Source organism: Dipodomys merriami, unplaced genomic scaffold (assembly GCF_024711535.1).
Source record: "Dipodomys merriami isolate MVZ:Mamm:240054 unplaced genomic scaffold, mDipMer1.0.p SCAF_78, whole genome shotgun sequence".
Classification (NCBI taxonomy): domain Eukaryota; kingdom Metazoa; phylum Chordata; class Mammalia; order Rodentia; family Heteromyidae; genus Dipodomys; species Dipodomys merriami.
Window position 1 is genome coordinate 6018393 of NW_027206379.1, and position 22994 is coordinate 6041386.

A 22994-nucleotide genomic window follows, 5' to 3' on the forward strand; every position below is an offset into this window, starting at 1 on the left:
GCCGGGAGGGGAGGGCGGAGAGGCCGGGAGGTGAGGGCGGAGAGTCCGGCCGAGGCCGCGTCCTCCCGGGCCAGGCCTTGCTAAGGCTGTGCTTGCTGAGCCTCGGAGCCCACCGTGAGCTCGGCTTCTGCATTCCACGCGCCTCTCCCCTCTAGGCCCTGGGTGGAGAACCCTGTCCAGCTGGAGGCTCTGGGGTGGCTGTAAGAAGTCACTTAGACTTAACCTCCTTCACAACCGTTCCTGGAAACTAGGGCTGGCCTAGCTGGACCCCCCCAAATTAGCTAACCTTTGACCTTATCCCCCAAGAGCCGATACAGGAAGGACAGTCTTGGCAGAGGACTTGCCCAGGTTTTGCTGCCAGGATACAGGGGCCACCTTGGTGGGCCAAGTGCAGACGTGGAGGGCCACAGTTCCTGCTTCTCTGATTGCTGCGGGGATGTGGTGGGGCCTGGGTGGGAGGCGGAGGGACTAGGGCCACTTCCTGTGGAGCCGGTGGACCCCACCTTGGGGTGGAGGGTGCCACAGCACCAGTGTCCCAAGAGTTACCTGGAATGACCGCCATGTTGAATATGGAACCAAACAGTACGTCTGGGTGTAGGCACAGGTAGTGTGTTTCCGGCAGCATTTCAGGTCAGTTTGGTTCCTGAAATGTAGGAAGGACCTTAGAACAGGTGCCCTTTTAGGTCCTAAAAACTAAGAACTGAGAACAGTCTAAATGGCTATAAAGGGATTGACTCAGTTGACTCAAGCAGACGATTGCATACAATGTGGCCACTGAAAGTTAACGTTGTAGTCTTCAAGATTATTCTAACAGTTGCAGAAAGCATATGTTTACTAGCAGTACTGTAACATTTGCTAGCAACTTGTTATCTTATAGTTCTGCAGAAGTCCAAAATGAGTCTTTGGATGTTAAAATCAAATTAAGAGTATCACATGGCTTTTTCCCTCTAGAGACTTCCAAAAGAGAATATGGTCCTTTACCTTTCCCAGCATCTAGGGGCTGCCCTATTCTTTCCAGCCCTTGCCCCTGCCATACTTAGAAGGACCCTCATGGTTATGGTAGGCCCACCCAGGGTAATCTCCCACCTTAGCATCTGAATTGGAATTGTTGGAATGCTGTCTCAGAGACCTCTCTTCCACCCTTTGCTAACTCCTTTCCCTCTGTTCTTAGCCTTTTTTCTTGGGGGAGGGGTTAGACATGGGGCTTGCATTCTGGGCCTGGACTCTGTCCTTCCACTCTTCAGCTCAAGGTGAGTGCTCTCCCACTTGAGCCACAGCTCCACTTCTGGTTTTCTGGTGGTTAATTGGAGATGTCTCACAGACTTTCCTACTCACTCTGGCTTTGAACTGTGATCCTCAGGTCTCAGCCTCCTGAGTAGCTAGGATTACAGATGTGAGCCACCAGCGCCCTGCTGTTCTCAGCCTTTCTGAAGCTGCAGTAGTCTAACAGCCAGTCTAAACCGGCTGATAGGAAAATGGAGGAGAACGGAAGAGGAATAGGCTGGACTCGATCGTCCACAGGTGAGGACTGTTTATTGCCAGCGAGAGGCATAGCCCTTCCTGCAGGTTTGGAGATCGTGTGAGGGACTAGATTTGTGGGCCAGGTTTATATGGGTCTTAACAAGGAACCAAAGGAGTAAAACTTAGGCTGTAATTACTGGGGCTAGGGCTGGGTAGTCTTGGTTAGGTCCAGAATGGAAAGTCTCACCTGGGGTGACGAGAAAGTTCAGCTAGGCCTAGTTTGGAATCACCTGCTGGGGACAGGCATGTGGTCAAGTCTGTTTGTGCGCACCTGGTGTCTTGCTTGACCAGAGGGAATAAGGCAGGAGTCAATCCATATTTAGTCTTTTTTTTTTTCTGGTCAGTCATGGGGTTTGAACTCTGGGCCTGGGTGCTGTCCCTCAGCTCTTCAGCTCCAGGATAGTGCTCTACCACTTGAGCTACAGTGCCAGTTCTGACTTTCTGGTGGTTTACTGGAGATAAGAGTCTCATGGACTTTCCTGCCCTGGCTGGCTTTGAATTGCAACCCTCAGATCTCAGCCTCCTGAGTAGTTAGGATTACAGGCATGAGCCACCAGAACCTGGCTCATATTCAGTCTTCTGGGCGCCAGTGGCTCACCGGAGGGGAGAGGCAAGTCCTTCATATAAGGTCTTTGGATACATTCAAAAATGTTGGGCTGAGGGGCTAGGAAGTTGGCTCAGTGGTAGAGTGCTTGCCTTGTATGCATGAAGGCCTGGGTTTGATTCCTCAGCACCACAGAAGCAGAAAAAGCCAGAAGTAGCACTGTGGCTCAAGAGCATAGAGGCTCAGGGACAGTGCCTAGGCCCCGAGTTCAAGCTCCAGGACTGGAAAACCAAAAATCGTTGGGCTGAAAGGGGAGACTGGGGGAAGGGGTCAGCGGTTGTCTTTCTGGCTACATCCTGCTGACATGGGGGCCTTGAGGAGGCAGGGGGCTGGGGTCTTCAGGGTCCAGGTCTGTGCTGGGCCATGCAGGGCGGTGTAAGCGAGACCTGTAACAGGATGTCCCTGGCTTGCTCCCAGGTGGTGTCCTCAGTGAGGGCTGCTAGCCTGCTAAAGAGCCTTGACAAGGGTGAGGCCAGGCAGAAGGCTGACAAGGTGGCAGGACCAGTCGGTGTGAATGACAGGAAAACACACCCTGGCCAGGAGCCCACAGCCAGCCAGAAGCAGGGCTGGATTGGAGTGGTTAAGGGGCCAGTAAGAGGCCTTGATCATTTCCTGTTAATAGCAGGTAACAAAGGCAAGAGTGTAAGTTCCTGGCCAGTTAGAAGGTAGGATAGGTATGGATGTTAGGTGGGCAAACTATTTTCTTTTGATCCCTGGCTCTGGTTAACTTTGGAGGGGTAATTCCATATAGGATGTGACACTGTCCCCTCTTACTCCAGGACTAGCTTTGTCTTGGGGGGGGGTCTAGGTGTTTGCTGCTGGGATGGCCTGTCCCAGTTGGCATTTCTTTGGTCAGTCATGGGTTTTAACTCAAGGCCTGGGCACTGTCCCTGAGCACTTCTGCTCAAGGCTAGCCCTCTACCACTTTGAACCACAGCACCACTTCCAGAATTTTGCTGGCTATTTTTGAGAGATGAGAGTCTCACAGGGATTTTTCTGCCTGGGCTGGCTTTGAACCGTGATCGCCAAACTGCCCCTTTCTCTCAGTTAAGGCAACTGAATAGAAAGTTATTCTTAATTACATGTAACAGTTTAGGATACTAATTGAGGTTAAGATTTTGCAGGTGTCACTAAGTCTTTGTAATTACAAAGAATGTAGGAGTTGATTTCTGTATCCAAGGCAGCTTACATATTAAGCAGGGGAAAAATGGCATTTGAGTTACAGTTGTGTTCATTTGAAGGGCCTTAACATAAACACTAAGTGAACTTTGGTTCACACAAACTATAATTTTCTTAGATGGGCCATAAAGAATGAGATGTTAGTTTTCAGTGTAAATCACAGCCAACTTAATTACATACCAATTTTACTCATGACTGTCTTTCAAGACATTCTTTACATTTTTCCTTACTGGTTTCCTCCATCACACCTGGTTAGGAGTAGAGCTGGGTCTCATTCCTTTTACTATGTCCATTGATAAAGATTTTTCCTTCTAACAAGCAGCACACTTGGTAATTATCTTTAACACAAGGTTCACCTTAGTTAAAAACAAATAATTTTTACACCATGATGACAGTTTTTATGTATTACAGTGGATTACTTTGAACATGTTCACAATCACACATACACTTGTGCACAAAGTTTTTTTTTTTTTTAAATTTTATTTTATTTGTGAACATACTGTACAGAGGAGTTACAATTACGTGGGCAGGATAATGCGTACATTTCTTACCAAGCATTGCAGCCTCCTCCTTTGTTTACCCTTCACATCCCTTCCCAGCCTCCCCCCTCCCCCCACAAAGTTTTTTTTTTTTTTTGGCAGTCCTGGGGCTTGAACTCAGGGCCTGGGCACTGTCCCTGAGCTGCTTTTGCTCAAGGCTAGCACTCTACCATTTGAGCCACAGCACCACTTCCAGCTTTTTCTGTTTATGTGGAACTAAAGAATCGAACCCAGGGCCTCATGCATGAGCAGCAAGCATTCTACCAATGAGCCACGTTCCCAGCTCTTGTGCGCAAAGTTTTAAGGTATGCTTAGGTTTTTAAAAAACCTAACAACACTAGAAACACCAAATAAAATAACCAGAACAGAAAAACCTTTAAGACAATTTTGGTAAAGCTTGGAGGGAGAGTGGTGGTCACATGAAATCCCACACTGTGGCCTTTGTCTCTGCCTAGGCTCCCCTGATGGGAGCAGACAGAATTGGACTGAGCCTGTGAAGAAGAATGTAGTACAAGAGCAAGGAAGGAGAAAAGACATGGGTTAGGGAACCACTGGTCCAGGATGGCTAGTCGTTAAGAGGGAACCTACAGGGGACCAGAAGAGCAGTGGAGGCAGGAGCAGCTGGCAAGGCTGAGTGGACTGGGCGGTCTGCTGCGCCCCAGCTGAGCAGCCCCACATATCTGTGCTTTACCCCCACAGCGCTTCCAGGCAGATACCTTCTCACTGTCTTAGGTGTCCAGAGGCAGCTGCCTTGAGTGACGAGCCCCAGGCCAGCCCATGGGGGGGGGGGTTGACCTCTGTATTCAAAGAGCCACAGGACTGTGGGTTCTGTCATCTCCTCCAGGGACCGGCTGTGGGAGTCCCTCTTTGTCCCCCCTTAGCCAGTTGGAGGCCAGGCCAGGCAGGTGGGGGAGGGTGTCTCCTTCACCCCCGACCCAAACCTCAGGGCCCACCCCGTAGTGGGCTGTCAATGAAGGTGGAGGAGGGGCTGGGTGTAGGGGACCTCAGACCCCTCCTGTTGGATAACCGTTTAAATCAGTAAGAGTAAAATCAGAGGTTCCCAATTCAGACCAGCGGGAGCCGCTTTCAGTGGGGCAAACCAGTCAGTTTTCTTTGACTGTCAACCATTAACCCTAAGAGTCTCAAGATTAGAGCTATCAGGGAACGGGGCTCAGAAGAGACAATGTGGAAAATTTGGTAGGATTGTGGGGCCTGTCCCGCTGCCCGAGGCGTCCCTGGGTCCCAGTAACCAGGAGAGGGCGTCCCCAAAGTCCAAGCCAGGGTGTGAGGGAGGGGTCGGCAGAGCGGGGGCGCCGGGAGCCTCTGGGACCCCACAGACCGGAGGGGAGGGGCTCCGGAGTCCTGGGCCAGGTCAGGCGGTCACCTGGTCCCCTTGTCCTGAAGACTTTTAGGTGGTCGGTGGAGTTGGGGAGCGGGGAGAGGTTTGTGCAGGGGCAGAATACCTCAGGCCATGGCCGGCCGTGATGGCCCGGGCCGGGGCGGCGGGGCCCGCCGGGGTGGGGGTGAGGCCGGGGCCGGGGCGGCGGGGCCCGCCGGGGTGACGCGCGCCCTCGCTGTCCTGCCCGCGGCCTGGGCTTCGCACCGCTCAGTCCGCCTTCTGCCGGGCCCGCGGCGGGAGGCTGCGGTGGGACTCCGCTTCCTCCCGGTTTTTGTTGGGCTTTGGCGGGCCGCGGACCTGGGGTGGGGCGGGGCTGGGCCTGGGGGCTGGGCCTGGGGGCTGGGCCTGGGGGCTGGGCCTGGGGGCTGGGGCGGACCTGGGGTGGGGCGGGGCTGGGCCTGGGGGCTGGACCTGGGGGCTGGGCCTGGGGGCTGGGGCGGACCTGGGGTGGGGCGGGGCTGGGCCTAGGGGCTGGGGCGGAGCTGGGGTGGGGCGGGGCGGGGCTGGGCCTGGGGGCTGGGGCGGAGCTGGGGCGGGGCGGGGCTGGGCCTGGGGGCTGGGGCGGAGCTGGGGCGGGGCTGGGGGCTGGGCCTGGGCCTGGGGCGGAGCTGGGGTGGGGCGGGGCGGGGCTGGGCCTGGGGGCTGGGGCGGAGCTGGGGCGGGGCGGGGCTGGGCCTGGGGGCTGGGGCGGAGCTGGGGCGGGGCGGGGCTGGGGGCTGGGGCGGGGCTGGGCCTGGGGCGGGGCTGGGTGGGCCTGGGGCGGGGCTGGGCCTGGGGCGGGGCTGGGCCTGGGGCGGGGCTGGGTGGGCCTGGGGCGGAGCTGGGACTGGGCCTGGGGGCTGGGACTGGGCCTGGGGGACTGGGCCTGGGGGGCTGGGACTGGGCCTGGGGGGCTGGGCTGGGGCTGGGTGGGCCTGGGGGGCTGGGACTGGGCCTGGGGGGCTGGGACTGGGGGGCTGGGACTGGGCCTGGGGGGCTGGGCTGGGACTGGGGGGCTGGGCTGGGACTGGGGGCTGGGACTGGGCCTGGGGGGCTGGGACTGGGCCTGGGGGGCTGGGACTGGGCCTGGGGGGCTGGGACTGGGCCTGGGGGCTGGGCTGGGCCTGGGGGCTGGGACTGGGCCTGGGAGCTGGGTGGGCCTGGGGGGCTGGGACTGGGCCTGGGGGGCTGGGCTGGGACTGGGGGGCTGGGCTGGGACTGGGCCTGGCGGAGCTGGGGCTGGGTGGGCCTGGGGGCTGGGACTGGGCCTGGGGGGCTGGGCTGGGACTGGGGGGCTGGGCTGGGACTGGGGGGCTGGGCTGGGACTGGGCCTGGCGGAGCTGGGGCTGGGTGGGCCTGGGGGCTGGGACTGGGCCTGGGGGGCTGGGCTGGGCCTGGGGGCTGGGACTGGGCCTGGCGGAGCTGGGGCTGGGTGGGCCTGGGGGGCTGGGACTGGGCCTGGGGGGCTGGGCTGGGACTGGGGCTGGCGGAGCTGGGGCTGGGTGGGCCTGGGGGGCTGGGCTGGGGCGGGGCATCTCAGCGGCGGGCGCTCGCCTCAACGCACGTGGGCCTGGGTTCGAACCCTCAGCACCCCTTATGCAGAAAAAGCCAGAAGTGGCAGAGCGCTCGCCAGCCCCGCGCCCGTTATCCCGGCCGCACCGTCGGGGGCGGGGAGGCGTCCTGGTGCGGCCTGGAAAGAGCTCGGGTAGGCGGCGGGGCGGGGCGGGCGGGGCGGTCCGGGCCGGCGGGGGCGGGGCGGTCAGGGGCGGTCCGTGGGCGGGGCGGTCAGGGGCGGTCCGTGGGCGGGGCGGTCAGGGGCGGTCCGTGGGCGGGGCGGTCAGGGGCGGTCCGGGGGCGGGGCGGTCAGGGGCGGTCCGTGGGCGGGGCGGTCCGGGCCGGCGGGGCGGTCAGGGGCGGTCCGTGGGCGGGGCGGTCAGGGGCGGTCCGGGCCGGCGGGGGCGGGGCGGTCAGGGGCGGTCCGGGGGCGGGGCGGTCAGGGGCGGGGCGGTCCGGGGGCGGGGCGGCCCCGCCCAGGGCGGAAGGAGCGGCTGCGGGTTCCGAGCTCCGGGACGTGCTGGCCGCGCGCCGCTTCCTCCTGGGCCTCCTGGACTCGTGGCGGAGGGCTGAGACCCGCAGGTGCGCGGGGGCGGGGGGCGGGGCGGGCTGGTCGCTGCTCGCGGTGGCCGCCGGGCCGCACGTCCCCGGGGCGCCCTCCCCGGCCGGCGGCCAGCCCGGAGCTGGGCCTCGCGGGCCTGCGGGGCGCCCGCCCGTCTGTCCCGAGGCCGCGCGTCTAACAGCCACCTTCCCCGGGGTGGCAGCGCCAGCGCCGCCCGGTGACGCACCCGGGATGGTACGGCATGTGTGCGGGGGGGGGGGGCGCGGGGCGGGACGGCATGTGTGCGGGGCGGCATGTGTGCGGGGGTGGGGGGTGGGGGGGGGCCGGGCCGGTTGTCCCCCAGCGCTCCAGCCGCTGACGCACCCGGGATCCAGCCACACCCCGGATCCAGCCGGTGACGCATCCGGGATTCCGGCGGTGCCGTTTTCCCCCCTTTTCAAGCGCTTCAGGCGGGCGTCGGTCGATCGGCCTCCCTGAAAGCAGGACAGGCCCCGCGCACCGCCAGGAGGCGGCCCAGGCCCCGAATCCACCTGTGGTGCCCTGTGGAAGTGAGCCCTGCGGGGCTTCCTCTCACTCCGAGCAGAACAGAACAGCACCTAGAACTCTGCACAGCACAGCGCTCAGAGCAGAACAACACTCAGAACAGAACAGAGAACAGCACTCAGAGCAGAACAGAACTCAGAACAGAACAGCACTCAGAACAGAACAGAACTCAGAACAGCACAGCACTCCGAGCTGAACTCAGAACAGCCCAGAACAGAACGGAACTCAGAACAGCAGAGCAGAACAAAACTTGGAACACAACAGAACAGCCTGTAGCACTCAGAACAGCACAGCACTCAGAGCAGAACAGAACTCAGAACAGAACAGCACTTAGCACTCAGAGCAGAACTCCAAACAGAACAGCACTTAGCACTCAGAACAGCACTTAGCACTCAGAACAGAACTCAGAACAGAACAGCACTTAGCACTCAGAACAGCACTTAGCACTCAGAACAGAACTCAGAACAGAACAGCACTTAGCACTCAGAACAGCACTTAGCACTCAGAACAGAACAGCACTTAGCACTCAGAACAGCACTTAGCACTCAGAACAGAACCCGGTCTGCTCTTCCCCAGGGCTGCCAGCACACTTGGTCACTTCTCCCAGGTAGCCACGTCACTCCAGCCGGCAGCTTGGCCTGTGCTCAGGGACGGCACACTTGCCCTCCTGGGGCAGTGAGGGCCAGTGCCAGCCTTGTTTAGTCAGGCTCTGTGCCTGTCCCTCTCAGGTGTCAGAACTCATGACCTGGCCCCCCCTTAGCCAAGCTGCAGAGAGGCCTTCTTTTTTCCAGCCTGGCTTCTCTGGGCCGGGGCAGGAGCCAAGCTGGCCAGGGTTGGGCAGAGGATGCACCCTGGCCTGGTCTGGTCTGGAGGGGGTCCTGGAGGCTGGCACCCTGCCTGCGGAGGCCCCACCCCTGCAGCCCCTGCCTCCACTCGGCCTTGCACAAGGCTCCGTGTGCCTTCCTGAGCTGCTTCTGAACAGAGGGCCAGGGCACTGAGGACTGCCCGGTCCAGGGCCTGCTTCCCATGCCGTCTAGCTTTGTGGGTCCAGGGCCTGCTTCCCATGCCGTCTAGCTTTGTGGATGTGGGCCATGTGCTGCCCCGCCTGTTCTTTTTATTTTTTTGGCTGGTCATAGTGCCTGAACTCTGGGCCTGGGCGCTGTCCCTCAGCTCTTCAGCTCAAGGCTAGCGCTCTACCACTTGAGCCACAGCGCCACTTCTGTTTTTTTCTGCTTATGTGGTGCTGAGGAATCGAACCCAGGGCCTCATGCATGCAAGGCAAGCGCTCTACCACTGAGCCACTTTGCCAGCCCCCCCCTTCTTAGAGCAAGATGTGGGTTAAGCAGGCAGGAATTCCTCATGGTGGGGGTGTGCCCCCCGATGGGGCGGACCAGGGCAGGGGCTTCCTGGCAGATCTGTCCCCAGGCTGTGGTGGGAGGGGCCATGGGGCTGGGAGGTGAGCTGGCACCACAGCCTGCCACCTGCAGGGACCTCCTCAGGCAGTCCCTCCCGCCACACAGTTGCTCCTGGAGGCCAAGCGTGTGGAGGCGCTCCCAAGCCCTTCTGAAAAGGTGTGCCTCTGGGGGCCCTGTTAGAACTCTTCCATCATACTTCTGACTTGCAAGTTTGCCAAGTGCTCTCTTTTCTCTTACTCAGACAACGCTGCATGCCCACCATGGATCTCAACATTCAGTGTGAGCAGCTGAGCGACTCCCGGTGGGCTGAGCTCCTGCCCCGCATCCAGCAGTGCCAGTGGGTCAGGTAAGGCTCCTGGGGGCCTGGGAGGCCTGGTCAGCCTGACCCCTCCCGCGGTGGAGGTCAGAGGCCGAGTGCTCCTGCGCAGCTCCGGAACACATCGTGCAAGGACACAAAGCCGCTTCACGTCCTTTTCTGAGGGTACGAGATGCTAGGTGTAAGATTCGCCATCCACCAGTGGCCCACACCTGTAATCTCAAAGCCTCAGCACAAAAGTTCTTTTTTTTTTGGCTGGTCATAGGGCCTGAACTCTGGGCCTGGGCGCTGTCCCTCAGCTCTTCAGCTCAAGGCTAGTGCTCTACCACTTGAGCCACAGCATGACTTCCGGCTTTTTCTGCTTATGTGGTGCTGAAGAATTGAGCCCAGGGCCTCATGCATGCGAGGCAAACACTCTACCCCTGAGCCACCTTCCCAGCCCAGCCCAGCCCAAAAGTTCTTGAGGTCCCATGTCAACAAGTAGCTGCGCTTGTCCTTACCACAGAGCAGGAAGCATAAATCTGATTGAGACAAAGCAAGACCCTATCCTAAAAATAACCAAAGCAGAAAGTTCTGGAGTTACAGCTCAAGAGGTAGAGTGCTTACCTAGCATTCAGAAAGCCTTAAGTTCAAACCCCAGAACCACCAAGAAAACAAAATAAAACAAACTAATCTGGGTATTGGTAGCTCATACTTGTAATGCTAGCTACTTGGGAGGCTTAGACCTGGAAGCTGGTAATTGAAAGCCAGCTCAGGTAGAGAAGTCTGTGAGACTCCATCTCCAGTTAACCAACAGAAGCCAGGCTGGCTGAGTGGCTCATGGCCTGTGGTAGAACACCAGCAAGCCAGCCAGCTGAGTGTGACGCGCTGTGAGCTCCAGCCCTGGCATCCATTTAAATATGTATGCAGGGCTCAGGTGGCAGAGTGCCTACCTTGCCAGGCCCTTCCTGCAAATTCCAGGTACCAAGAACAGCATGGCAGTAAGTAGCTGCTGGGGATGCAGCGCAACAGTAGACTGCCTGCCCGGTGTGGGCGTGGGGTGCTCCCTCCTCCTCTGGAGGCCGCGGGCAGGATGGCGCTGGATGGCTACCACAGTGGCCTGCCTGGCCTCCTCCACAGCGAATGGGAGTTAGGATCAGTTGTTCTCCAGGCTCTAAGAAACCCACAGACATAAAACAGGTGTTTCCCTGGTCCCGCCTCCCCCTCTAGCTGCTGTCTGGGATAGCTCCAGATTTGTTACTGTGTGAGGTCACGTGGGTGTCTGCCAACGCCCTCCTGGTATCTCGGGGAGACCCCCAGGCCATCCCAGCCACAGACGTCGGGGTTGCCTTTTCCTGTCCGGTCACCTAGCTCTGTCCTTTACCCGTCCCTGCCCGTGGGGAGCTGCCCGCGGTGCACTTGTCCCGGAGGCAGCCGAGTCGGCGTGGAAGGCCTGCAGGGGCATCTGGGCTTGTCTGAGGCTTTCTCATGGTTGCACATTTTTGGCAAGCAGACCGATGCTGTGGGTCCTTTCTGGCTATCGTGTCCTGTCCCGATGGGTATTGGCCCCACAGGGGTCAGGGTTCCTGTCCTGCTGGGCTTCTCCACGGGCTCTGAGTCCCTTAGCAGCCAGTGGGGTCATCTGAAACTCTGCCCAAACCCGTTTCCACTCAGATCTTCACTGCTAGCTTCAGCCTTTGTTGTGGCTCTTACTGGTCATAGACAGTGCCTTTTGTCATTTCTTCATTTCCTCTCCATCGATCAGTTGTCATTTTTCTTGATAGGAACTGCCTGTCCTACTTGCATGTATTCAGGTTTTCATTAGTTGGGATGGACATGAAAGCACTTTATGTCACTGAATTACAGTTACTGTCTGTCCAGTGCTCAGGTGTGTATCTGGCTGTGGGGGCACCTCAGACGCTTTCGCCTCGCTCTGACTTGCCGCCTCGTTCTCAGAGCACTTCCTGGGGCCACTGCCTCCCGCACGTGCCGCAGGGTCTTGTGCTCTGTACACTTCAGGCACGGCGCGCCCCTAACATGTCAGCCACGCCTCCACCCATGCACAGCACGCTCCTAACATGTCAGCCACACGGAGTGCTAACATGTCAGCCACACAGAGTGCTAACGTGTCAGCCGCGCCTCCACCCATGCACAGCGCGCTCCTAACATGTCAGCCACACGGAGCGCTCCTAACATGTCAGCCACACAGAGTGCTAACATGTCAGCCACGCCTCCATCCCTGCACGGAGCGCTCCTAACATGTCAGCCACACGGAGCACTCCTAACATGTCAGCCACACGGAGCGCTAACATGTCAGCCGCGCCTCCATCCCTGCACGGCGTGCTCCTAACATGTCAGCCACACGGAGCACTCCTAACATGTCAGCCACACGGAGCGCTCCTAACATGTCAGACACACGGAGAACTCCTAACATGTCAGACACACGGAGAACTCCTAACATGTCAGACACACTGAGCGCTCCTAACATGTCAGACACACAGAGCGCTCCTAACATGTCCGCCGCGCCTCCACCCCTGCACTTCTTTGGGGTTTCCTCCCTGCTGTGGGGATGGAAGCCCAGGCCTTGCACACTTGCCAGCTCCCAGCACTTCTGGGACAGGGTTCATTACTATTATTAATTTAATGGAGACCATACTGACCTGGAACTTGCTGTGTATAGTACAGTTGGCTCCAACTCAAGATACTTCTGCTTCTGCCTCCTAGGACTTCAGGCTTAAACCACCATACATGGCTTTTAAAATTTATGTGTGTGTGTGTGTGTCTGTGTGCGCGCGTGCATGTGCGTGCACTGTATACTTGAGCCACAGCTTCACTTCTGCCTTTTTTTTTTTGGCCAGTCCTGGGGCTTGAGCTCAGGACCTGGGCACTGTCCCTGAGCTTCTTATACTCAAGGCTAGTACTCTACCACTTGAGCCACAGTGCTACTTCCAGCTTTTTCTGAGTAGTTTATTGGAGATGAGTCTCATGGAGTTTTCTGCCTGGGCTGGCTTTGAACTGCGATCCTCAGATCTTGGCCTCCTGAGTAGCTAGGATTAATTGGAGATAGTCTCCTGGACTGTGCTGCCAGCACTGGCTTTGAACCGTGATCCTTGATCTCAGTCACCGGAGCAGCTGGACTTGTAGGCGTGCCCTTGGGTTCCTGGCTGGACTGCCTTTTGAGTTCTGGCCTGCTGCTGCATGGGGTGATGGATGGGCTGCAGCCAGGGCACCTGTGGAGACCGAGGGCTCTCTTCACAGGCTGGATGACTGCGGCCTCTCTGAGGTGCGGTGCAGGGACCTCCGCTCTGCGCTTCAGGCCAACCCTGCCCTGACGGATCTGAACCTGCGCAACAATGAGCTGGGCAACGCGGGCGTGCAGCTGGTGCTGCAGGGCCTGCAGAGCCCCACCTGCAAGATTCAGAAGCTGAGGTGAGGCCCGGTGCCAGCACGGCTCCGGCAGAGTCTCGGTGGGCAGGGGTAGGGTGTGGGGAGCCCTGGGGCCCCCCAGCTCCAGCTGCAGGTGACAGGCAGTGGCTGCCACCGCAGGGACAGGGCGCCTTCTGGCTCCAAGGCTACCTCTCGTCGCCCTGCTGCCCTCCTGCGGCTGCTCTTAGCTGGAGATGGGGAGCCAGCCTGGGGAGACGCAGGGCCTGCCCTCGGGCTGCCGGGGAGCTGCTGAGAGAGTCTGCTCCAGCCTGCAGAACTGCGGCCTGACGGCGGTCGGCTGTGCGGTCCTGCCCGGCGTGCTGTGCGCCCTGTCCACCCTGCGGGAGCTCTGTCTCAGCGACAACCCCTTTGGAGACGCGGGCCTGCAGCTGCTCTGCGAGGGGCTCCTGGATGCTCAGTGCCACCTCGAGAGACTGCAGTGAGTGTGGTCCCAGCTCCCTGGGGCCCACCCTTCCCCAGCCAGGAACGCCCAGGCCTTCATCAGGGTGCAGCTGCAGGGGCCGTGGGAGGGCCATGGTGCTCCCCCGGGGTGCGGGGGGCTGACAGCTGACCCGACCTGACCGTGGCACAGCTGTGGCCAGCGGTCCAGTGTGGGAGACACTGGGAGTGACCACAGTGAGGTGCGGGTGGGGGAGGGTGGCCCCGTGACCACAGCGAGGTGCGGGGGGAGGGTGGCCCCGTGACCACAGTGAGGTGCGGGGGGAGGGTGGCCCCGTGACCACAGCGAGGTGCGGGGGGAGGGTGGCCCCGTGACCACAGTGAGGTGCGGGGGGAGGGTGGCCCCGTGACCACAGCGAGGTGCGGGGGGAGGGTGGCCCCATGACCACAGCGAGGTGCGGGGGGGAGGGCGCCCCATGACCACAGCGAGGAGCAGTAGCCCATGGCCACCCTTCATTGTTCCATGCACCTGTGGGGCTGGGCTGAGACCCCATCCCGTCCCTTACTGTCCTGTCCCTTCCTGTCCCTTTTCGTCCCTTCCCGACCTATCCCTCCCGACCCAACCCTACGTGACCCATCCTAACTCGTCCTAACCCGTCCCATCTCACCCCGTCCCGTCCCTTACTGTCCTGTCCCTTCCCGACCCATCCCTCCCGACCCGACCCGTCCTAACCCGTCCCATCTCACCCCGTCCCGTCCCTTACTGTCCTGTCCTGTCCTGTCCCTTCCCGACCCGTCCTAACCCGTCCCATCTCACCCCGCCCCTTCCCGTCCTGGCCCCTGCAGGCTGGAGTACTGTGGGCTCACAGCTGCCGGCTGTGAATCACTGGCCGCGGTGCTCAGGGCCAAGTCAGACTTCAAGGAGCTGGTGGTGAGCAACAATGACCTCCATGAGGCTGGGGTCCGGACACTATGCCAGGGCTTGAAAGAGTCTGCTTGCCGGCTGGAGACGCTCAAGTAAGCCCCAGGCCGCGGGGGCCCTGGGGTGGGGGTGGCCCCGGGGCTCCTCTCAGGCCCGCCTTGCTTCTCCAGGATGGAGAACTGTGGTGTCACCACAGCCAACTGCAGGGATCTGTGTGACGTGGTCTCCACGGCGCCCCTGCGGGAGCTGGACCTGGGCAGTAACAAGCTGGGCGACGCGGGCCTGGCGCTGCTGTGCCCCGGGCTGCGGCTCCACGGCTCCCAGCTGCAGGTCCTGTGGTGAGTTGGCTGCAGCCTCCCCGAGGTGCGGGGGGGCGGGGGGGCCGGGGGACATGTTCAGGAAGCGCCCTGCCCACAGGCTCTGGGAGTGTGACATCACGGCCGAGGGCTGCCGGGAGCTGTGCGGCCTCCTCAAAGCCCAGCCCGGCCTGAAGGAGCTCAGCGTGGCCAGCAACGACCTGGGCGACGAGGGCGCCCGGCTGCTGTGCGAGAGCCTGCTGGAGCCCGGCTCCCCGCTGGAGTCACTGTGGTGAGGGCCAGCCCTGCGGGGCCACGGGGTGAGCCTGTGGGGCGGGGCGGGGATGGGGGGCAGCTGGAGAGGAGGGGCGGGGGGACAGCATGGGGTAGGGGAACAGGTGTGCAGAGTGAGCAGCCCAGAGGACCGGCGTTCACCTGGGAGATGTTTCTGCCTGGTCCCCACGGGAGTCTAGGGCAAGGGCCGGTGGCAGCGTTGGGCCCCCCTTGGTCTAGCTGGTGTGCATCTGTCCCCACAGGGTGAAGAGTTGCAACCTCACAGATGCCTGCTGTCCCCATTTCCGGTCAGTGCTGGCCCAGAACAAGTCTCTTCTGGAGCTGCAGTTAAGCAGCAATAAGCTGGGGGACTCGGGTGTGCAGGAGCTCTGCCAGGGCCTGGGCCAGCCCGGCTGCGTGCTGCGCGTGCTCTGGTGAGTGTGAGCCCGTGCTGGGAGGGACGCAGGTCTGGGCCAGCCCGGCTGCGTGCTGCGTGCGCTCTGGTGAGTGTGAGCCCGTGCTGGGAGGGACGCAGGTCTGGGCCAGCCCGGCTGCGTGCTGCGTGCGCTCTGGTGAGTGTGAGCCCGTGCTGGGAGGGACGCAGGTCTGGGCCAGCCCGGCTGCGTGCTGCGTGTGCTCTGGTGAGTGTGAGCCCGTGCTGGGAGGGACGCAGGACCTGCTGCCCACTTGTCACTCCAGCTTTGATCTGAGGCCTTGGCTCACAAAACCCAAAGGGAGCCATATGTTGGTGGCTCACACCTGTGATCCTAGCTATTCAGGAGGCTGAGATCTGAGGATTGTGGTTGGAAGCCAGCTTGGGAAGGGAAGTCTGAGACTTAATAAACCACTAAAAAAGCCAGAAGTGGTGCTGTAGCTCAAGTGGCAGAGCTGTAGCCTTGAGCAAAAGAAACTCGGACAGCGCCCAGACCTCAGGACTGGCACACACAGAAACGTAACAGCCACCCAGAGGGCGCCCAGGGGCCATCCCCCTCCCCCCTCCCCTTCCCTTCCCTCCCCTCCTTCCAGTGAGTCCTGCCAGGCCCCCCTCCATTTTGTTTCCCATTGCTTCCAGGGAGGGGTCTGTTATCTCTAATTTCATAGAACTGCTTTCTATCCTTGGAAATTATTTTTCTTCAGTACAGAACTCCTCATATTTATTACGCAAGCGTTCTCTGCTGAGCCGCACCTCTAGCCTTTGGAACTGGTTGAGGTAGGGTCTTGATATTTGCTTGGGCCTGCACCTGGACAGAGACCCACCTATTTTAGGCTTCCTATTGTAGCGGGGATGGCAGGTACACACTACCACGTCCAGCCTTTTCCCCTGAGATGGAGTGTCATGATATTTTGCTCGGGCAGGACTTGAGCCATCATCTTCCCAATCTCAGCCTCCACAGCATGGATGAGACAGGCATGCGGCACTATGCCTAGCTGTTGGGTGAGGAGCAGGGTGGAGGCCTCTCAGGTACTTAGGATTATAGGTGGGAGCCACTAATTGGAGACGTATCTCCTGGATTTGTCTGCCTAGCTGGCTTCAAACTACCACCCTCAAACAGTTCAGATTCCTGAGTGGCTAGAATGACAGGTGTGAGCCACTGATACTTCTTGGCTGCCGTTCATCCTGCCCTGGGCACCAACAGAAGGCTGGGCCCGGCAGCAGGGCCAGCCAGGCACCCACCCTGCAGTCTCCTTCTCAGGGGCACTTGTAGCCGGGACCTTGTGGGAGCCTGCATTAGCCCTGAAAGACAGGGCCTGGAGCTCGGTCATCCACCTGGAGAGCCTGAGCAGCCCTTGGCAGTGCCCGCCCGGGAGTGGGCATCCAGCTTGCCCCACGCGCGCCTTCCTTCCTTCCGCTGACGTCCATCTCTTTCTGTAACCTGCAAACCTGTTCACTCTGTTGCCTTCTCTAATCTCCCATACTTTCCTCTTGGGACCCAGCTGAGCTGCTCTTTTGGGCAGTGCTGGTGATGAGCTCAGGGTCTCATGGCCTGCACCTTCCTCCCTCCGGCAGAGGGGCCGGCGCCCTGCCTCTTGTCCAAAGCTGGCCACCGGAGTCCCGAGTCCAACCAAGGCAAGCTGTACACGGCACCTCCTCTGCCGGGGAAAGTACCTGGGGCCAGCTGTATGGGGGGCCATGAAAGGACCGTGCGATTGACCTGCCACGGCTGGACGTGGGGCGCAGTCCCTGCCTGGTGCTGGACGTGGGGCCAGGACCGCTCGGGGGCTGGGCCCACGTGTGGACCTTCGCTGTCGCACTGCGTGGGGCCGCCCAGTCCCAGCAGCTCTAGTGGCAGTGCGGGCATGACCTTGTCCTGACCTCGGTCCCGCTCCCTTCCAGGCTAGGGGACTGCGACGTGACCAACAACGGCTGTAGCAGCCTGGCATCAGCCCTGCTTGCCAACCACAGCCTGCGAGTGCTGGAGCTCAGCAACAACTGCATGGGGGACCCTGGCGTTCAGCAGCTGGTGGACAGCCTCAGGCAGCCAGGCTGTGCCCTGGCCCTGGAGAAGCTGGTGTAAGTGGACGGGTGGGCGGCGGGGCTGAGGGATGGGGTGTGTGTGTGTGTGTGTGTGTGTGTGTGTGTGTGTGTGTGTGTGTGTGTGTGTGTGTGTGTAGCTGGTGTAAGTGGACGGGTGGGCGGCGGGGCTGAGGGATGGGGTGTGTGTGTGTGTGTGCGCGCGCGCTGAGGGATCGTGTGTGTGTGTGTGTGCGTGTGCGCTGAGGGATGGTGTGTGTGTGTGCGCGTGTGCGCTGAGGGATGGTGTGTGTGTGTGTGGACGGGTGGGCGGCGGGGCTGAGGGATGGGGTGTGTGTGTGTGTGTGTGTGTGTGTGTGCTGAGGGATGGTGTGTGTGTGTAGCTGGTGTAAGTGGACGGGTGGGCGGCGGGGCTGTGGGATGGGGTGTGTGTGTGTGTGTGTGTGCTGAGGGATGGTGTGTGTGTGTGTGCTGAGGGATGGTGTGTGTGTGTGTGTGTGTGTCAGTCAGTCACCCAGCCCACTCCTTCTGCCTGTGTCCAGCCTCTATGACATCTACTGGACCCAGGCGATGGAGGACCAGCTTCAGGCCCTGGAGGAAGCCAGGCCGTCTCTGACGGTTATCTCTTGATGGACACCGACCTGGCCTCTGGACCTGTACTTGGAGACACAGCCTAGTCTGACCTGCGGCAGTCTGCGGGCTGCAGCTTAGAGTTTGGCTTCTGCCCAAAGAGAAACAATGTAATCATTTCTGCAAGAAAAATTTAGACACTTTGTAATGATTAAACAGCTTTGTTAGGAGGAAGTCTCTGTTCTTCCTTCATGCCTGTGCCCGCCAGCACTAGAGCTGACATGGAGGCATTCGCTTTCCCTGTTCGCTTCCTGCCTGGGGCCTCTGCCCGAGACTGGGCCCTGCCCTGCCCTGCCCTGCCAGGAAGAGGTCGGTCAGCACCTAAACCATCTGGACAGGAGCAGTCAATTCCAGCGTACTAGTGAATGACAGGGTGAAAAAAGCTAGAAGAAAAGTTGGTGAATGTTTTTACTGCAAAGCAGTGACGAATGTGTGCGGGGACAGATGATGCCATGACCCGAGCGCCGTCCACACCTGAATCACACGTGGCAGTTCTCCTGTGTTGAGGAAAGTGTTCAGACGCACGCCGTTTGTCTGGTGTGCACAGGACACAGCCAGGGGTCGCGGCTGCCACCAGCTCCGCTCCTGTCAGGCCGGTCTGCAGGAGTGGCTTGTGGAAGGCCTTCCTACCCTGGACCACACAGAAGCAAGGCTCCTGAGAGGGTGGGAAATTCTAAAAAGTGGAAGTGGGGCCATGACTCAAGTGGTAGAGCACCAGCCTGAAGAAGCTAAAGGAGAGTGCTCTGGCCCGGAGTTCAAGCCCCAGTACTGGCATGCACACACAAAGGTTGCTTCAATAAAGGAAGAGACCACCTTTTGTGTAAGATAAAAATTTCCCAAATCCTCACTTTCTGGAGAACTACTTGCAGGTGGACTGAACTTACAACTAACCACAGTGGTACCTTTCTATACAACGCACTTCTAACCACGTGGTACCTTTCTATACAATGCACTTCTAACCACAGTGGTACCTTTCTATACAATGCACTTCTAACCACGTGGTACCTTTCTATACAACGCACTTCTAACCACGTGGTACCTTTCTATACAACGCACTTCTAACCACGTGGTACCTTCCTATACAACGCACTTCTAACCACGTGGTACCTTCCTATACAACGCACTTCCGGTGCCAGTTCTAGGGTTGACCTCATGCTTCCTTGCTCGTGGCTGGTGTTCCTACCACTTGAGCCACGACGCTGACATACTGCTGGTTAACTGGAGTCTCAGTCTTTCCTGGCGAGGCTGGCTTCACAGGGGGGCCTCCTGCGTAGCCGGGATCGCCAGCGTGAGCCTGCTCTGGTGCAGCTGGCCCGACAGGTGTGTGGCACCATGCATGCCTGTCTTTCCTGTTGTTTTTGAAAGGGTATGGCTTTAAACCCACCAAGTACCTCAGCTCCTAAGTGCCAGGATTGAACTTGAAAACAACTATTAAAGTTCTAAAAACACCAGTCTGAGAGGTCAGCTGCCCGCCCGGCCCCGGTGTGAGTGACGTCACCCTCCCTCGGCTCGGAGCGTCTCAGGCCACTGCTGCTGCTTATGAGGCTTCTGGAAAGGTGGAGCAACAAAATGGGGGCAGGGAAGAAGGCTGGAGGCTGAGCACCTTCACAGCACTTTATTTTGTTCTGCCCGCTCAAGGCGACAGCCTCGGACTCAGGAGTCAGAGACGAGGAGCAGCCAGGATACAGGCCCAGCGGCCTGGTGTCTCTTGACTCGGCCAGTCTGGTGATCTCCAACCCCACCACACACCCTCCAGGCTAAGTGAAGGCTCCGGAGGAAAGAGGAAAGGGCTCCGTGCTGCTACTCAGTCTGGCTCTTCAGCCATCTTGGTGATGAGCGCCTGTCCCTCACTTGTGCAGCCCCGAGGGAGGGAGCCGCGGTCTTTCTGGGCCTCGGCCCACTCCATGGGGAGTGATGCCTCCCTCCCCCCGTGCTGTGCCTAGGCTGGGTCCGTGCTCCACAGTGAGTCCCTGCCACGCTGGCCAACTCGGCCCCGAGACGGCTCGGCAGCCGCGCACTCAGATACACACATGTGCACACGCACGCCCTTGCACACCTGGAAACAGAGGGATTGGGCCTCCTTCCCCTCTTCTTGGGCCCACTAAGCACAGGAGGAAGGGACCATCCACGGGGCGAGGCCGGGGCCTCCCCTCGGCTCAGAAGGCCGAGGCCCCCTCCTTGGTGGCTTCCTCCTCTGCCGCCCTGGGCTCTGCAAGGTCATCATCTGGCTCTGGACGCCCGTCTCTGTTGCCGACAGCTCTGTCCTGGTCACTTTGTTGCTTCTGCCGCCGGGTCTCCTTGTACCTCAAGGTGATGTCCCTGAGGGGGCACAGGCCATGTTGCCACCGGCCCGGTCATGAGTCCCAGCACAGACCCCACAGACACCTGGTACCTCTGTTCCACAGGAACACCATGGGTGTGGTCTGAGGAGTGGCTGGGTAAGAAGGGAGCTGAGGTGCGGGCCAGGACAGGCCACGAAGCCCAAGGAGCCCAGATCCTCCAGGCAAAGGGCCAAGGCACTGTCCCACACGGTCCCCTGGAGGAACAAGGCTGAGAGGGGGCTGCCAGGACCCTTGCCGAAGCAGGATGGGGACAGACTCCACCAGGTAGATCCGACGACACCCACGGCTGTTTAAGCTGGCTGGACCACAGACAGCAGGGGAGTCCCACCCTCCACTCACCTCAGAAAAAACCGCCAGACAGTCCAGGTGAGCACCAGGACGGAGCCGAGCGTCCAGCACTGGGAGATGTAGAAGGGCAGGGACAGGGTGAGCGTGTGCGGGTCGTACTTCACGACGATGAGCAGCTCGGTGACCGTGATGGCAGCCACGAGCCAGGCCTGCTGGCCCAGCTTTCTGTGGGGCTTCCTGTGGAGAGGCGGCGGCTGCCTGAGGCCTGGCCCCCTCCGCCCCGGGCCCCCCACCCGAGGCCTGCGGGCCGCCCTTACAGGTCGTCCATGAAGTCGTAGATCTCACGCATGGCCACCCCGCCCACGTTCACGAAGAAGACCAGCCTCAGCAGGACCAGGTAATGCTCGGGCGGCATCCACAGCACGAACTTCAAGTAGAACGTGTTCAGCTCCGCCAGCAAGAACTAGGGGATGGGAGAGGGTCAGCCCGGCGCGGGGCCCCAGGTTGCGCGCAATCGTGAGGCGATCGGCCTTACCACCAGGATGATGCCGCACACCGCCAGCCAGCGGTGCAGACTGGAGGCGGGCTTCCACTCGAAGCGGACCCAGCTGTAGGGCGTGAACTGGAAGGCAATCCTCTTCATCTTGCCCCTGGAAGCCAGAGAGCCAGGGGCCTGAGCACCGGTGCCAGACAGACGGACGGAGGGCCCCCCCCCCAGCGCTACTGAGGCTGCAGGGGACGCAGGCCCCGCCCGCGCGCTCTCTGCTTGGGTTCCTGTTCCTTCCCTCCTTTGTCTGAGGTTTGAGACAGGATCTGTGTTTTCCAGGCTCACGTGGCCTTCCTGCCTCAGCCTCCTGAGGACCAGACTCACACACTTCCCGGCACTGCCTGTCTCTGTGGCTCTGGGGATGGAATCCAGGGCCTGTGCCTGTCAGGGAAGACCCTGACGCTGAGCCATGCGCCCAACCCACCTTGTTTTCTCTTTATTTTAAATCTCGAAGTAAAATAAGAAACATGAGGGGACCCCCGCTACGCAGCAGAGGGCCAGCCACAGGGTGGGTGTGGTGTTGGGGAGGCAGAGCGGAGGGTCCTGGGGCTGAGAGGGCAAACAGCCACCCATCCTCAGGCCTTTTGTGTGACATGGAGGGGACGGGTACTGGAAGCCACCCAACACGGCCCCTTCCTCCTGAGACATACTTGTAGGTTGGAATGTTCCAGAGGCCTTGCCACTTGTATGTCTTCAGAGACAGCCACTCGAGGGTCTTCATGCCGCAGTAGATGCCCAGACCATTGCAGATGAGAACGTCCATGATCCACTAGGGCAGGGGCCAGAGAGAGGTGACGCTGGGCCACGGAGGCCAGGCCCGCGGAGGCTGGAGGCCAGAGGCCAGGCCCGCGGAGGCCGGAGGCCAGGTGGCGGAGGCCAGGCCCGCGGAGGCCGGAGGCCAGGTGGCGGAGGCCAGAGGCCAGGTGGCGGAGGCCAGAGGCCAGGTGGCGGAGGCCGGAGGCCAGGTGGCGGAGGCCAGAGGCCAGGCCCGCGGAGGCCGGAGGCCAGGTGGCGGAGGCCAGGCCCGCGGAGGCCGGAGGCCAGGCACGCGGAGGCCGGAGGCCAGGTGGCGGAGGCCAGGCCCGCAGAGGCCAGCCGCCCAGGGCTGTCCCGGCCCGGGGCTGTCCCACGGCCGCAGTACCTACGTGGTCCCACCAGCACTCGCTGAAGTTGGGCAGCTGGTGCTCCAGGCTGTACTCCAGGAACTCAAACATCACGCTGATGATCATACACATCCACCAGTCGCGGATCATGAGCGTCTGCGGGCGGGGAGGCACCCGGTCAGGCTCGCACAGCGGCCCCCGCGGGCCGCCCACAGGGGGTGCCCACTGCCCCCGGGGTCCCCCGGGTCCCCGGCAGGTAAGACATCTCCTAAGATGTTCGGCTCCGTCCGGTGGTGCGTCCGGAGCTCTAAAGGGAAGCGGCCCCTGCTGGCTGGCCAGGACCGCGCAGGGCCCCGCAGGGGACCCGGGCAGGCACGGCGCTCCCCTGGTCCAGGGCAACGCGGGTCCTTCCCCAGAATCGGACCGGAGCCCAGAGTGCAGCGGGGTCAGACCTGCGGCCACCCGTGCTGGGATGGAGCGGAGGTGGGCAGGGGGTCAGGGCTCCGCGCTGGCCCCGCTGGAGACGGGAGCTCCGGGCGCTGGGGCGCGGAGGGCGGAGGCCGCCGTACCTTCAGATACCAGCCGATGAAGTGCGCGGGCACAAAGCCGTCCAGCTTGTCCTGTGGGCAGAGACAGACTCAGCCTCGGCCCCCCGTGGGCCCCGCGGAGCCTCGCCGCGCACAGGCCCGGGCCGGGCGCCTGGGG

The 22994-nt window shown here is 60.7% G+C and overlaps 2 protein-coding genes across 8 annotated transcripts in view; one reads left to right on the forward strand and one right to left on the reverse strand.

The window, feature by feature from the left end:
• LOC138818601 (ribonuclease inhibitor-like) lies at positions 1 to 20333 on the forward strand. Of its 6 annotated transcripts, none has more exons than XM_070009560.1 (12): positions 1 to 630; positions 1172 to 1250; positions 1361 to 1521; positions 9537 to 9641; positions 12849 to 13019; positions 13285 to 13455; positions 14262 to 14432; positions 14508 to 14675; positions 14755 to 14925; positions 15170 to 15340; positions 17242 to 17418; positions 17922 to 20333. In XM_070009560.1, exons 4-12 carry the CDS (start codon positions 9547 to 9549, stop codon positions 18007 to 18009), a joined length of 1383 nt encoding a protein of 460 aa, XP_069865661.1. In that variant the 5' UTR covers positions 1 to 630; positions 1172 to 1250; positions 1361 to 1521; positions 9537 to 9546; the 3' UTR covers positions 18010 to 20333. The 6 variants fall into 6 exon arrangements, with proteins under 6 accessions (XP_069865661.1, XP_069865662.1, XP_069865663.1 ...); XM_070009561.1 differs by having other exon boundaries at positions 1 to 604; XM_070009562.1 differs by having other exon boundaries at positions 1 to 582.
• LOC138818600 (phosphatidylserine synthase 2) overlaps positions 19599 to 22994 on the reverse strand; it is a 27640-nt gene continuing 24244 nt past the window's right edge. For both annotated transcript variants that reach the window (XM_070009556.1, XM_070009558.1), the window contains 7 exons: positions 22859 to 22909; positions 22332 to 22445; positions 21837 to 21955; positions 21175 to 21289; positions 20957 to 21102; positions 20691 to 20876; positions 19599 to 20328 (listed from right to left, as the gene is read on the reverse strand). In XM_070009556.1, the coding sequence (XP_069865657.1) occupies positions 20166 to 20328; positions 20691 to 20876; positions 20957 to 21102; positions 21175 to 21289; positions 21837 to 21955; positions 22332 to 22445; positions 22859 to 22909 (894 nt within the window). In that variant the 3' untranslated portion in view covers positions 19599 to 20165. The remainder of the gene's footprint in view (positions 20329 to 20690; positions 20877 to 20956; positions 21103 to 21174; positions 21290 to 21836; positions 21956 to 22331; positions 22446 to 22858; positions 22910 to 22994) is intronic.

Bases quoted from the DNA above. Each gene is read 5' to 3' on its own strand.
- LOC138818601 (XM_070009560.1), top strand. From the start codon at position 9,547: ATGCCCACCATGGATCTCAACATTCAGTGTGAGCAGCTGAGCGACTCC. The intron at 13,020-13,284 runs GTGAGGCCCGGT...AGTCTGCTCCAG, and splicing joins TGCAAGATTCAGAAGCTGAG to CCTGCAGAACTGCGGCCTGA. The intron at 14,926-15,169 runs GTGAGGGCCAGC...CTGTCCCCACAG, and splicing joins TCCCCGCTGGAGTCACTGTG to GGTGAAGAGTTGCAACCTCA.